The sequence below is a fragment of the Phragmites australis genome, chromosome 22, assembly GCF_958298935.1.
Source record: "Phragmites australis chromosome 22, lpPhrAust1.1, whole genome shotgun sequence".
NCBI classification, from domain to species: Eukaryota; Viridiplantae; Streptophyta; class Magnoliopsida; order Poales; family Poaceae; genus Phragmites; species Phragmites australis.
The window spans coordinates 1,788,239-1,802,517 of record NC_084942.1 but is presented as its reverse complement, the minus strand read 5'-3'; the positions used below and the strand labels follow the sequence as shown (position 1 = coordinate 1,802,517).

Genomic DNA, 14,279 nt, shown 5'->3' with positions numbered 1-14,279 from the left:
ACCAATTAACTCGACGATTTACATTGCGTGAAACATGGCCTTTTGGATCATGGTTTTTGTGTTCTTCTTCCATGGGCATGACAAATCAAACCCTTAACTTGTTTAATTAGTTCATATATAAGAAGCTTGAATTCTTTTATTTAAAAAGGAGTTCAAAATCTTTTTTAAAAATAAAGGTGGTCAACTTGTTAGCACATTTTCACGCGATTAAGTATATTAAGATGCAAGCTTTTACTTAGTCAAGTGTACTTCACACTTGTCTAGACAAGAAGTCAAGTGTATTTTTTTTTTAAAAAAAATCTTTTAAAAATAAAAGGTGGTCAATTTGTTTTGCTCGATGCATATATAATATGAAACAGGATCTGAATTTCCTTAGTTTCCATGTCATGTTCATTTGATTGAGATGGCTTGCGATCTGAAAAAAGGTCGCACCAAATTATATTATTGGTAGGAGGACCATGTATGAGTTGGCAATTTGGTGCATACTCTGATTTGTTATTCAAATTGCAGTAAGCAGCCATCACAATTCTTTTTTCTTTTTTCAGTTTAATGATACCCTTCAATTCTTTTTTTCTTTTTTGGCATGGTTACCCAATAATTGCTATGCATCAGAATTACTAACCTGCTTCTTAGTACTGCAATGAATTATAGCTAGACCTTACTGCCACGTTTCAAGTCTCGGAACCAACCGGAAGAGACATGAAAAACACGTATTACAAAAGATAAGTCAGGGCTTTTTTTGTAATTGCACATATTTAAAAAAATATTGTTAAACTGTCCTCTGGTCTGCTTAGAATTAATGCAGCAATTTATATGAAAATTTTGAAGAAATTTAGTTGTGAAAAATATATATTCCCAGGAGCTCCTACAGATTTCCTACTGAAACCAACTTTTGGTTTGATGCCTACTTTTTTTTTCCTCTAGCATTTCAGAAGGAGATGATGCCAATAACTTATTTTTCCATTACAAAACAAGTTTCTTATCAGCTTACCTGAAACTGAATTTGATTCGTTCTTAGAAATTTGGAAATGCAGAGGAGAGGAGGAGATGGGACGGCATTTTCTTGTCACCTTACCTGAGAACGAAATCATGGCGATTTAACCGAGAAAATTGTATTGAAAAAGTTGAAATGAAATTAAAAAAAAGTGAGTGGCCTGTATATAAATAGTCCCGAGGCAGGGGCAGATCTGGGAGGCTCCCAAATCTTTGATTGTGGTCGTTAATTGCAAAAAATAAAACGAAAAAGGGGGAAAAAAAGAGGGAGCGAGCACTGAAACGAGCACACCCAAATCTCAGATCAAACACACCGGAGGAGGAAGGGATCCGTCATTTCGGACCAATCGAGCGCGGAAGGGGTCCGCAATCGCAAGTAATCTCTCTTTCCCTTCGCAGTTTCTCTGATTTTTCTGTCATTTTTCGGGGCGATCTGTGGTGGGTTTTTTTCCAGTCATTTTTGGGGAGATCTGTGATGGTTCTCGGCGTGCTATGTTGAACAGGCGCGATTTCGGGACGTGTTCTTAGGATGGGAAGGCTGTTGGTGTGAACTAGTGTTTGGTTGTTATCCGGATCTATGGTCATTTGGTTCGGGCTGTCGATAGATCGCATTCCATGCTATGCTGTGTAGGTTTTCCAATTGAACACAAGAAAGGATGCAATTAGGAATCGAAAGGGGTGGGAAACAAATGGAGGATTATTGGATTAGATAGGAGGTACGAGGGAATTCTTCAATACAAAGGAATGAAGGATCCCTGCCTTCTTTCGTTTGCTTGTTGAGTTCAACAACGGGAAGCAGTAGGGTATACCTGTATCATCCATTAATCAGCGTTGCAAGTGAAAATACAAAGAACCATTGCATCATTTATTCAGCTTTTGTTGCCTCTTCGGGGTGCAAGGCTACAAGTCCGACCTAATCTCTGTGTGATCATCTGACTCTTTCTCGAAATCTCAGGCCCAAGACTTAACCTGCCCACAGCTTGTAAATACTGCATTGCTCTGCATACAGATATTTCTAACTGCTCTGGTTAGATTTCACGCTGGTGCGTGAAGCACACTTTGATCAACTTATAGCCATCCGGTGCAATATCCTCTGCTAGTTCTCTAAAAAAAATTATATTCACTGCTACATTTGCTCACTTATAATTATTTACTTCACTTTATGCAGTTCAAGCTTGAATTCCTGGATCTAATGGCATTGGTCTCTTGGAGATTGTAATTCGGCAAGCATTGAATTGAAATCGTTAAACTTGAGATGAGTTCTTTAAAGAAATCTCACAAGAAAGCTACCCTAGATTTTGCAGCATGGAGTTTCAATGTTACTACATCTGTTGGGATCATCATGGTCAACAAAGCGTTAATGGGTACTCATGGATTCAGTTTTGGTATGTCTGTGCTTTAGTGAAGATTTATTTATCAAATATCTGACTCTCACCTTCGGTCTCTATTTCTTGTATTTGTGGCTATTGAGTGGTATTATCTTGTGCTGTATTTTGTTATGCGTTTGTCAGACTTCGAACTGAATATTGTATGTGTATTTTCAGTTTTCAACAACAAATCAGTGTTATGCTTTTGGTTGTTCTGAACAAATTGACAGTGGGTCTTATTTGGAATTCACATACATTTTCCTTGGAGAATACACATTTGGTGAACTTATAGACATCTTATAAACTTTTAGTAGTTTTAACAATACTAATGCAAGTTTGCTACCTATATTTTATTTAAAAGGAAAGGGATTCCTACCTCAATTCGAATGATGTATGGTCTTCTGTGAATAAAATTTTAATTGCAAATACCAATTATACCAAAATATTCACACATTTGCTTTGCAAAGAATAATTGTAACACAAACTTATAAAGCTTCGACTATTGGAGGTTTCTGCTGAACCTGAAACCTACCCTCTTGTAGCTGCTAACTTGAAACTTCCTTGGCATGAATTGGTAACGTGTCTGTTGAGCCTTAATGGCCTTAATAGAAGCAATAGAATCATGCTAACATTATGTAATGTCTTACTGTATGTTAGGTAGTTGCAGATTCTGCCATATTTCTGCACCTTCTCAACAAACTATACATGGATGGGAACTTAGACATCTCCTGCCATGTCATTAATTACAATTTTCTTTTTGCAGCCACAACATTAACCGGGCTTCATTTTGTGACTACCACCTTGATGACTATTGTATTTCGGTGGTTAGGCCTGAGCCAGCCCTCCCACTTACCGCTAGCGGATCTGATTAAATTTGTGATATTTTCAAACTTGTCAATTGTTGGGATGAATGTGAGTTTGATGTGGAACTCTGTGGGCTTTTATCAGGTTAGTGAATTTTTCAGTAGCTAAACTCTGTGACTTTAAATTGTTGACAGCTAAATTCATTCTTTTCCCTTGTTCAGATAGCAAAGCTGTGCATGATACCTGCATCATGTCTTCTGGAGGTTGTCTTTGATCATGTTCATTATTCCCGGGACACAAAGCTGAGCATAATGGTTGTGCTTATAGGTGTTGCAGTCTGCACGGTTACTGATGTCAGTGTGAATGCAAGAGGCCTAATTGCGGCTGTTATAGCTGTTTGGAGCACAGCTTTGCAGCAATACGTGAGTTTAACCACCTTATGCTGCTTTCTTATCTATCAGCTCACCAGTGAGATTGCTTGCTATAACTGATGGTCTGCTTCTGTTTGCAATTTACTGCAAGTTCTTTGGTATGCCTCAAACCTTTTCAAAGGACAAAGTATTAAAATATGGCACTATAGTGACAGTGATTAGTCTCTCTTTACAGACTCCTCTCATGTTAGATTTAGTCGACTCCTCCCTTTATTATCATTATTGTTTTCTCATCATCTTTTTAGTTAGATCTTGTGGGTTTCATCTCTAGCCTACGCCAACTTGCTTGGGATAAAGGCTTTGTTGTAGTTGCTGATAGTGACAGTGATTCTCATTCATTTTGCAAAATTTATGAATTATTAGCAATTATTGATTGTTAAATCATTCGTTGGTTTTGCCGCTGCTTTAGGATATAGCTTCTTTTTTAACATTAGGATATAGCCAACAGTGGGGGCTTCCCCCACTATAGTCCTTCAAAAAAACAATTAGGATATAGCTACTTAACTTCTTTTTATCTTCACTGAGCATGGACAGGAAGCATCATGCCAGTATTTTGTATTTGTCATTATTGTGAATTGTAAGGCTTGGTACAGTGCCCTCTTGATATTACTTAATCTTTACAGGAGTTATCCCTCCATTTTCCAAAAGTGGAATACATAGTTTCGTTTAATATCACAACTTTGGCATTTTCGACTATTTGATTGCCCTTGCTGCCCTACATGTTCAGTAATAGTTCTATGAGCAGTGCATGTGGATTTTCGACCTATCACATACCCAATTAATAGGAGCCCAATTTTGATTCTTTTGTAATTTCTGCTTTTTTGGCAGTATGTTCATTTTCTCCAACGGAAGTACTCATTGAACTCATTCAATCTCCTGGGCCACACTGCTCCAGCCCAAGCAGGATCCCTCCTGCTAGTGGGGCCATTCATAGATTTCTTGCTGACAGGCAAAAGGGTGGATCACTTCAATTTCTCATCTCTTGCTCTGGTAAGGGCACAGTCATAACAATGTTTCATCTCTCTGGTCATATGGTGATTGATGCTGCAGCTTCTCTATAAATAATTCACCCATCTGTTTGCTTAGAGATAGAATGTTGATTAGCCAGCATTTAGCAGGTTGAGGTTTTTGCTATACTGCATGTGCACAATGGTTTATGAGTTTACAGAACATTTATATTGTGGTCTTGTGGATGTTATGTAAGAAATCATTCTAGCAACTATTAGTTTCCTGTCATCCTAGAATTTTGGATTCAAGTGTCTTTCTTACCATATCTTTTCCCTAATTCTGCAGTTTTTCCTTGTACTCTCATGCTTCATTGCCATTGGTGTTAATCTGAGCCAATTCATCTGCATTGGGCGGTTTTCTGCTGTGTCCTTCCAAGTCCTGGGCCACATGAAGACCGTGCTTGTTCTGTCCCTCGGGTTTCTCTTCTTTGGCAAGGAGGGTCTGAATCTTCAGGTCGTCCTTGGGATGGTCCTCGCTGTTCTTGGAATGATATGGTACGGAAACGCATCAGCCAAACCAGGTGGCAAAGAGCGGCGTAGCGTTCTGCCAGTGAGGTCTGAGAAGCACAAGGAGGATTCAGAAGAAAATGTTGGTGCCGAGAAGTAGTCTTGTTGTCTGACTGCAACTGAGATGAGCATTTTTCCAGTGAGGTTAATTTCTGGTGATGCAAGTATCACAAAAGTGGAAGGGCACCTTATGTTTACCGCAGACGCTGAACTCTTCCCGACTAGAAACTCAGCATTGTTATAGTTACAGGTATACAGTACAAGCTCATTTTTGGCTCTCGGAAACATTTGTAGCGAGGGGAATGACAGATGATGTTTTACAACTTTTCAAGACAGTTATATCCAATAGTGTAATTGTTTGCAAAGCATAGGCTTCTGTATTTCGTGCGAATTTGTGTTGAGAACTGAACGAAGTTATTGAATTGCAGTAACAAAGATTGGAAGAACTGTCGATGTGAGTATGTTTATTTTAGAACATGTGAGCTTATTACAACAAGAAGCCACGCATGGCAGTGTAATTAAGCTATATACGTGCCACCGTGCGTCTACGCGCGTTGCGCATGGCTTGGTTGCTGGGTAGCGAACCGAGGGGGATTTGCTATCAAATATGCAGCAAATTGGCTCTCTAGAGTCTGATTCATATGGATTTGCTTGCAACCTGATCTTTAAGTTCGTAAGGATTTTGCATGTAAATTGAAACAAACTTGCTTACTGAGTCTATACAAATTTGCTTTAAATGGAAACGAATTTGCCTTTCATGTTTGCATGAATTTGGTTGTAAATTGAAGAAAATTTACTCTCTGAATTCATAAGGGAAGTAAAAAATGTTGATGCTGCTATGTTGGAGGCGTCAAGAGGGGAGGGGGAACCGTGCTGGGGTGGGTTTAACGGATGCATGTGCAGGCCTTATAGCAAAGTAAAAAATGGAAAGGGGGATTCCTCATGTCAGGGGTGGGCTTTCCAAATCTAGGCGTGCATGTTGGGAGCTTGACATATGCATGTGTAGACGTTAGCAAAGTCCTATAATTAATGAAGCATATTTTACACAGTACAAATATAGACTTATCTAATATCTCTTGATTAATATTTTACTGCAAAATTTCAAAAAATTCTACCGTTGTATTGAAATCCAACCACCCATATTACACTCTTATCTCATCATTCACACCCTCCTCCCAAACGGCATCGCTCCCATGAGCACCCCTCCCTCCATGCCCCCTCCCATAGCCTCCGACGCTGACAAGGCCTGCTGGCACTTCCCTGTTGTCGTCACTCCATCCACATCCTCTCTATTCCCACGCCGCATCACCTTCTTTTCCCCACCCATCTCCTCTGTCTTTGATGGCTCATGCCGCCAAATCCATAGCCGCCCACCCCTTCATTAGCCTGGCGTCGCTGAGGCCATCATCTTGCCTCCCGCCGTCGACACCGTCCAAACCTCGCTTCCCTGTTGTCGCCGCTCCATCACGTCCTCTCTCTTCCCACGCCGCACCACCTTCTTCTTTGCCCCACCCACCTCCTTTGTCTTTGGTAGCTCATGCCGCCAATCCATAGCCGCCGCCCACCCTTTCATTAGCCCGGCGTCGCCGATGCCATCATCTTACCTCCCACCGCCGATACCGTCCAACTGGTGTTGCTCCGCCACCCATGGCCGGCACTACTAGGACCGATTGACGAAATTGCATCATGCGATCAATGTTTGTGAGTCCATCAGACCATGACTGCACAAGACAAAAACATGAACATGGAACAAACGAGCGATCGAGGACGGTGGTGCTTAAGTTATCGATTAGTAGGCTTGCATGGCAGTAGCAACGGTGACATTCAGCTCACTGATCGGTTACAAAATATTCAAGATGTACCGTAACCATAAGAGGATAGGGCCAGATCAGCATATGGACCATGATGAGGTAACAATCCTTTCTTCCCATCCGTAGAACGATCACAAGTGTTATGAATGGACTTCTTTTAGGTGTTAGCTATGTGCTCCATTATCAGGAGTTGTATCTATTGTTTGATTTTGGTACTACTGTATTAAATACCCTATGTGTATATTTATAATGGTCTAGCTGAATCTCTCATCAAAAGTATTAAATCATTTGCATTACCAATCAAATAATTGCAATTTACTAACATCTAGTTGGTGACATGCGGTTTTACACACCGCATCATTAAACTAAATTCATCCAACTGCAATCATACGGCTCCTACCATTGCAGTTAATACGTGAAAATTTGACCTCAGACAAGCATTTTCCATCTGCGAATTGGTTACGTTCTGTACGTACTGATATCACCACCGTACAACATACATCAAAGGGGCATTGGAGATCTATATGATGTATAATTATTCATCAATCATATAATACCTCGAGTCCCTCACAGGTGACATATTTATTATCCGTATGCTCAGAACATTTTGAGTACAATTCTCGACATTAAGGGGAGATTAATACCATAATGAATACCAGGAATCATAAGAAAATATCACACATATTCACATTCGATTCTCAAATCCACGTACTCAATAATCTAAATTCCAAGTTCAAATAATCATAAATTTGTAATATATTGTAAATAACCTAACAGGTGTATTTACTGACACCAAATCCTACATTACTGCTAAAAATGTGTCAGAAAGAGTGGTGGTATCAAACAAAATCACTCAACTCCCAATTCAAAATAAGGGGGGAATAAGTCCGGTCACAAAGGATAAAGATTCTTACAAGCTACCACAGAAACAAAAAAAAATCTCCTCCACAACAGTAAATGTAAATCAATATCAAATTGATAGACACTTTATAGGTATTCACTATCCAAACATCTATAGATGTTTAGCATCTAAATGCCCAGCACAAATGTATACACAAATTCAGACGCTGGGTCATAGGAATACCCTAACTTTATTATTTTAGAAAATACACGAAATTAAATAGGATAATATTTTCAAAAACTATATTGATTCTATAGAATCATTCAATACCAAAGACTACAAATTATCGACATAAATTTCTTCTCAAAATGGGCGTACACCTTCAATTGAATTCTGACCAAAAGTCCTAGGTAGAGTACTTTAGCACTCAACTTGGTCAAATCAAATGTTGTAATTAAGGAGAATTGCTTTCGCTCAGTAACACAATAGCTTCCTTATGGAAGCAAAATGGATCTTTATTTCATAAGGTTGTAAAATAGCAAGACCTGTAGCATAAGGGTTCACAGAGACTTGTTATCAATTACGATGCTACATACCTCATGGTATGTGTGAAAATTATATTCTCATATTCAATATCATTGGCAGATCAAATGAATTTGATAAATTTGGACATATAAGTCTCTAATGGACTTCATATTCTGAATATAAATATAAATCGTAATATATATTGTGTAAGTCATTCTATGGCTGTAAACAGTTAAGTTGATTGTGGTACAACTGACTAAATGAATTCATTTCACATAAGAATTACTCTACTACAACGATTGTATATGTGTGTTCATAACAAAATCTCAATTGGATTTTATATTATCTCCAAACCACACACGACGAAGTATGTAATCATCTTATGATGGAATTTGAGATGAATGATTTGGTTATAACCAAATTTCGCTTAAATCTACAACTTAAACATATTCATTCAGGAATATTTATCCATCAATCCCTCAATATCTAAATATTATTAAATAATAATATCCATCAAAACACTTATGATCATTCAATCTTTATATATAAATCAAGATACATTCATACCTTGGATTGATAATAAAAAGATATTGAACCTAAAGTTCTATATCTAAGTGCCATCAAAACGCTCGTGTATCTTGCAAACCGCAACCGACCTAATATTGCATTTGCAAATAACTTGTTAGCTTAAATAGCGTAACTGTAACAACACCATTAGGTATGAGTCAAAGAGAATATCTATAGATATCTTTATGGCATCAAAGATCTAGATTTTTCTATCAAAAAAATTAAGATATGACCATAGTAGGATATCTGAATTCTGACTATATAATTGATCCTCATAATGCCAGATCACAGACTAATTTCATAGTGGTATAGCCTTCTTATAGAAGTTACCAAAACATATTCCAATAACTACTTACACCTATCATTCTGAAATATCGCATACATGTATATGATTTCGCAGAATGATCAACCATATACAATAGTCATATGGTGCTAGTTCCATTAAATCATCAACCATTATCTACAAAGATAATACTACTTGTGTTACTCAGATGCAAACGGGTTACATAAAGAGTAATATCACTAAGTATATTACCCATAAATTATTTTATCCTCATAAGTTACAACAATGTAGGAGAGATAAACACCTTGTAAATTAAATCTTGCAATAACCTTATAGATTTATTTATAAAATCCTTACCAACTTCAACATTCCAAAATATGTTCATGGTGTTGATATGCGATGATTTCAAGATTTGCAAGTATTAGAGAAGTCTCCTCTTGATTTTTAATATATTCATACATCATATTATACTCTTTTTTCTTATAAATTTTACTTATAAGGTTTCTTATAAAAAATTTTAATAACGCAATATCTACACAAGAATATATGTCATATCCCCTATTTTTCCTACTAGATTTTTTAAAGAAGATATCAAACATATATTTCATTAACATATCATACCTATTATTCTCTAAATCCGCTTATGAATTTTCCCTTTCAAAATTTTCTCATATAAATTTTTAATAAGACAATATCTAACTTATTCCTCCTATTTTCTCAAGAGATTTTCAAAGATTTTAATATGATCATAGATAATTATTATCCTTTAAATTCACCAATAAGCTTTTCCTGACTAAATTTCTCATATGAACTTCCAATAAAGCAATAATCAATATATACCATATCATTTTCTTTTTCTCATTAGATTTTAAATAAGTTTTAATAACATATCAATATATTATTTTCTTCTTATATTTTCTCACAAGATTTTAGAGGAGATTTTCAATAAAGAGTTTACGACTGGAATAATAAATCAAAAAAGAGTGTTACGAATACTCTTTTATGTGTTAGTCATGTAGTCAATTACAGGAGGTATATCTATTGAGAAGAAGTGTCTTTCTAATAAACATATCCATTCATCGTATCCATTCAACACAACACGTAAAAATATGTAAATATCTCACAAATCAATACAAAATTTTATTTTGCTACTCTATTGTCTCCAATCACTTAGGTGATGGCATACTTATAAAGCAATGAGCTCAAGATACCTAGTGGTAATACAGTTGTACAATTAAGTTGTACGTTAAGTATTTTCTTCCTTTCTATGTTGCACACGCATAGCATACGTCATATAAAAATAGTCATCTGCGAGGCCCCCTTCCTGAGCCAAAGCTGGAGATAAAACGTAGTATCATATTTTACGTACAGCATGAAGTTTTTGCAACAATTAGCACCAAAAGACTAACTAAAACCAAATCAAGAAGGCAAAAAGATAAAAGATAAAAAAAAGGATCACATGCGATTCTTTAAAGAAGAGAATAAAAAATGTATCAAATGTGAAGTAGAGTAATCAACAACTCAATCATATCCCTCAGAACGCCAAATCTCAACAGTGTATATAGAAATGTTGGTTCCTTCAACCTCCCGCAGAGTGATGAGGAGGGAGCACCAACTGAATGAGCGCTCAGATTACTAAAATGTTCATCACAGGGATATACAGAAATTGCATGGACAACATACAAAGGGAAAAAGGAAAGTGACATCCTGCCAACATATCACAATGCAATTGCTGATTTGATCAAGTTTTATCAGCTGAGCAAAAAATTCTAAAGGAAACAAAATGCAATTCAATTTATTAGTTTATTGAGAAGCTTTTCCCGTTAGAAAATAGACAATCTCCTATGTAGGCCACGGAAATATGATCCAACATGGCTAGTTCCTACAGTAGAAAAGATATGACATTCAATATAATTTAATCATTTAACTAAATAGTATGAGCAAATTAAGGCTCCTTAACATCAACAGCTTTTCTCGTGCAGTCATGCTTGTGCACAGTGGAGCACAACCATCCATATAGCATCAAGCTATTAGGATTATAGCAGAATGGAAAAAGAAACTCACGAACTTCTATGAAAATACTGGATTCACCTTTTTCCGAAAAGAGGATACTGGGAAATAAGGCCACAAAGGAACAAAGTACCATGGACAAATATTGCATTTCTAAGCACATCAACCATCTCAGAAAACATGCATAAAGATCATGAGTTTTTTGTTTGCCATATCAATGTCAAATACGCATCCATTATTTTTTATAATACCAGTTGGACGATGTCATAAACAACGATGCATAGTCGGCCAGTACAACTGATACCAGCTACCGCCACTGACCTGATGCCGCTCTATCTTGAAGCATCAGATCTCTCTCCTCTTTCATCTTATTCGCAATCTCAATTACCTTTGGGTTAAAGAAACGATCCATAACATACTTCTTTTCCTCTGCCTGTATTTCTTTGATGGCACTTGGGTATGGATTTGGGGGTGGTCTCTTTCCTTCACTGCGGGCAATTTCTTTCAGTTCCTTGTATGCTTTCTTCTTTGCTTTCTTTTCTGTTCGATACTCCATCTATAAAAAGGATGATGGTCATACAAACAGATATCTAATAAAACTTAGTGTTCAAACTTGTACAACTTTATAACTTCAAATTTAAATAGACTGGAACCCAGAATAGTATTATCTGTTTAAGGGTATTTGATAAAACAACAGAAGGATATAGTTAGGAGAGGATAATTACATCTGCTACAGCCATCGCATTATCTTCACTGACTCCTTGCTCTTTCAACTCTAAGACGCGCCAAGCAAAAACTCGTGCTGGTGGTGGATCAAATCCACTTATCCTGAAAAGGTTGGACAGGTATAACATTTTGTGTTCAAAAGACACATTGAAATAAAGTCAAATACAAGAAACAGGGAGAAAATATTGTAAAGAATTGAACCAAAAAGGTAATGCCATCAGTAGCAGGGAAATGAGGCAGCTACCAAGAGGTTGGCAAACAGCAAACATGACCATCAAAAGGGAACTGGCTGCCTATAGATAGAAGCTGAAGGTAGAAGCCATGGTACCAAACTAATACTAGAGCTTCCAAAGGAACAACACTAACCAACAAGTTAAGAACCTTGTTAATCTGTGTGCATCTTTCAAATAACAGCCTTTTTCACTAATATGTACGTTATGTAACGGTGTTCATAAGTTGAAAGGTACAATCAGGCTTTGGTATGGAGGCAAAGCAAGTCTTAGAACAACCATGTACAGTGGAAATGGAATCCATGTCGATGTCTCAACAGAATAGTGTTAATAAAGCAGGAAAACAATAAAAAAATTCGTCCAGCCCTCCAAAAACCTGGTGTCTTACTTGATCGCATCATGGTAGAGTGAATCTGGGTGCTTTTTGAAGAACCTCTTAACGTACACATCCTCTGGCATCTCAATCTTCTTGATCTTCCCATCGGTGCGAGGAAATGTCACCGGAGGTGCCCTAATCAACAAGCCTCATATGTTACAAAAGATCAGCAAGTAGAATGAAGAACGAAAAATGGAAAGATTATAACAGAAAAATAAAATAACACTTTGAAAGAAATAATTATGAAGCATAGATAAATTCACCGCATCCTCAGTTTACAAATATCCAGACTCACAATGTAGCACAATTGAACCAAACGAAACAAAATAACACATACCCTTTGACAACAGAGACTATAATCAAGAATCACATCTATATGCAATACCATGGCGTTCAGGGTTTTGATGACAAAGCAATTAGAAACCAATCAACTTTATCACAAGATACACCGGTTTCAGCACAGAATCATGGCACTTACAACATTATAAAATATAGATCCATGGATGAGCTATCAATTGAACCCTATGTGATTGCTCGTAGAGTTTCATTCACAGAACCAGCAAACCTAGTAGAACCATCAACGGCTGGGCGCAGCAGAGGCACTAATGCATCTGATCCTAAACGCAGCGATAACGGTAAGAGTAATCGAGAAATGCAAGCGTAATGGCACAGGCACAGCTAGGGAGGTAGAGAGGAGGAGGAGGGGAGGGGGGCAGCAGTGCACTGACTCCTCCATGGCCTTGAGCCAGGTGGGTGCAGGCTTGGCAAGGCCCTTCACCAGCTTCCGCGTCTTGGTCAGCAGGTCGCCCCGCATGTACGACATCTCCCCTACCCCCGGTCCGCTCCGAGGATCTGCCCGTCGGAGAGGTGGAGGCCGCGCCGCCGCCGCCAGTGAGAAATGGATGGATCGTTTCGCTTGCGTCGCCGACCCACTTGTCTTCCTCGTAGCTAGGTCAAGCGCACATCAATGGGCCGCGGAGAGAGGGCCCAAATGAGCACAATAAGTACGTTGAATTTTTTATTTTTATATTTTAATAATAACAAATTGTAAAAATAGATGCCACTTTAAAAAATTTATAGAACTAGGCTACTTATAGTCCGCTAGAAGTGCGACAGGTTATGCCTATCTCCCTTCCAACGGAATATATTTAAAAAATAAATATATCACCCTTCCAACAAATAGCAGGTTTAAAAAAATTGCATTCTATTGTCTAAAAATTTAAAACACTATCAAAATAGTTATTATAAAAAAATTTGATGATGTAGGGGATATTATGATCTAGCTCTCTAAAAATTTGATAGTGTAGAGGATCCAGCTAGCGATAAAACCTAATTCTGTAATTTTTCAAATAGATACTTATTTTTTATTTTTTTATTTTTGAAATATAAAAATAAAAAGGCTCTAAGTTCGTTTACTCCTACGTATTCCCACTTTCGGCACGGAGAAACGTAAAGCACCTAAGGGAGTGTGCTTCATAAACTTAGGCCCTCGAACAAGATCTGCTCATCGGAGAGGTGGAGGTCGTGGCGCCACCGCCAGTGAGAAATGGATGGATCGTTTTCGCTTGTGTCCTCGTAGCTAGGTCAAGTGAAAGTCAATGGGGCGCAAAGAGGGTCCCAAATGAGCTCACTAAGTAAGTTGATTTTTTTATATTTTGAAAATAAAAAAATTGTAAAAATAGATATCTATTTAAAAAAAATACAGAACTAGACTACTATTGCTCAATAAAGATGCGACATACATCTATCCCCCTTCCAATGAGAATAGATTTAGAAAATAAACCTGTCGCATTTTTAATGG

At 37.5% G+C, this 14,279-nt stretch overlaps 2 protein-coding genes across 2 annotated transcripts; one reads left to right on the top strand and one right to left on the bottom strand.

Moving 5' to 3' along the window:
• The first annotated feature begins 1,199 nt into the window (after window positions 1–1,199).
• Window positions 1,200–5,552, top strand: LOC133904979 (UDP-rhamnose/UDP-galactose transporter 4-like). Its single transcript, XM_062346654.1, has 6 exons — window positions 1,200–1,369; window positions 2,162–2,378; window positions 3,124–3,308; window positions 3,386–3,586; window positions 4,424–4,585; window positions 4,889–5,552. Exons 2-6 carry the CDS (start codon window positions 2,249–2,251, stop codon window positions 5,207–5,209), a joined length of 999 nt encoding a protein of 332 aa, XP_062202638.1. The 5' UTR covers window positions 1,200–1,369; window positions 2,162–2,248; the 3' UTR covers window positions 5,210–5,552.
• A 5,787-nt stretch (window positions 5,553–11,339) lies between these two features.
• Window positions 11,340–13,436, bottom strand: LOC133905335 (uncharacterized). Its single transcript, XM_062347105.1, has 4 exons — window positions 13,207–13,436; window positions 12,491–12,613; window positions 11,872–11,974; window positions 11,340–11,702 (listed from the first exon to the last, which is right to left on the bottom strand). Exons 1-4 carry the CDS (start codon window positions 13,299–13,301, stop codon window positions 11,454–11,456), a joined length of 570 nt encoding a protein of 189 aa, XP_062203089.1. The 5' UTR covers window positions 13,302–13,436; the 3' UTR covers window positions 11,340–11,453.
• Between the last annotated feature and the right edge of the window lie 843 nt (window positions 13,437–14,279).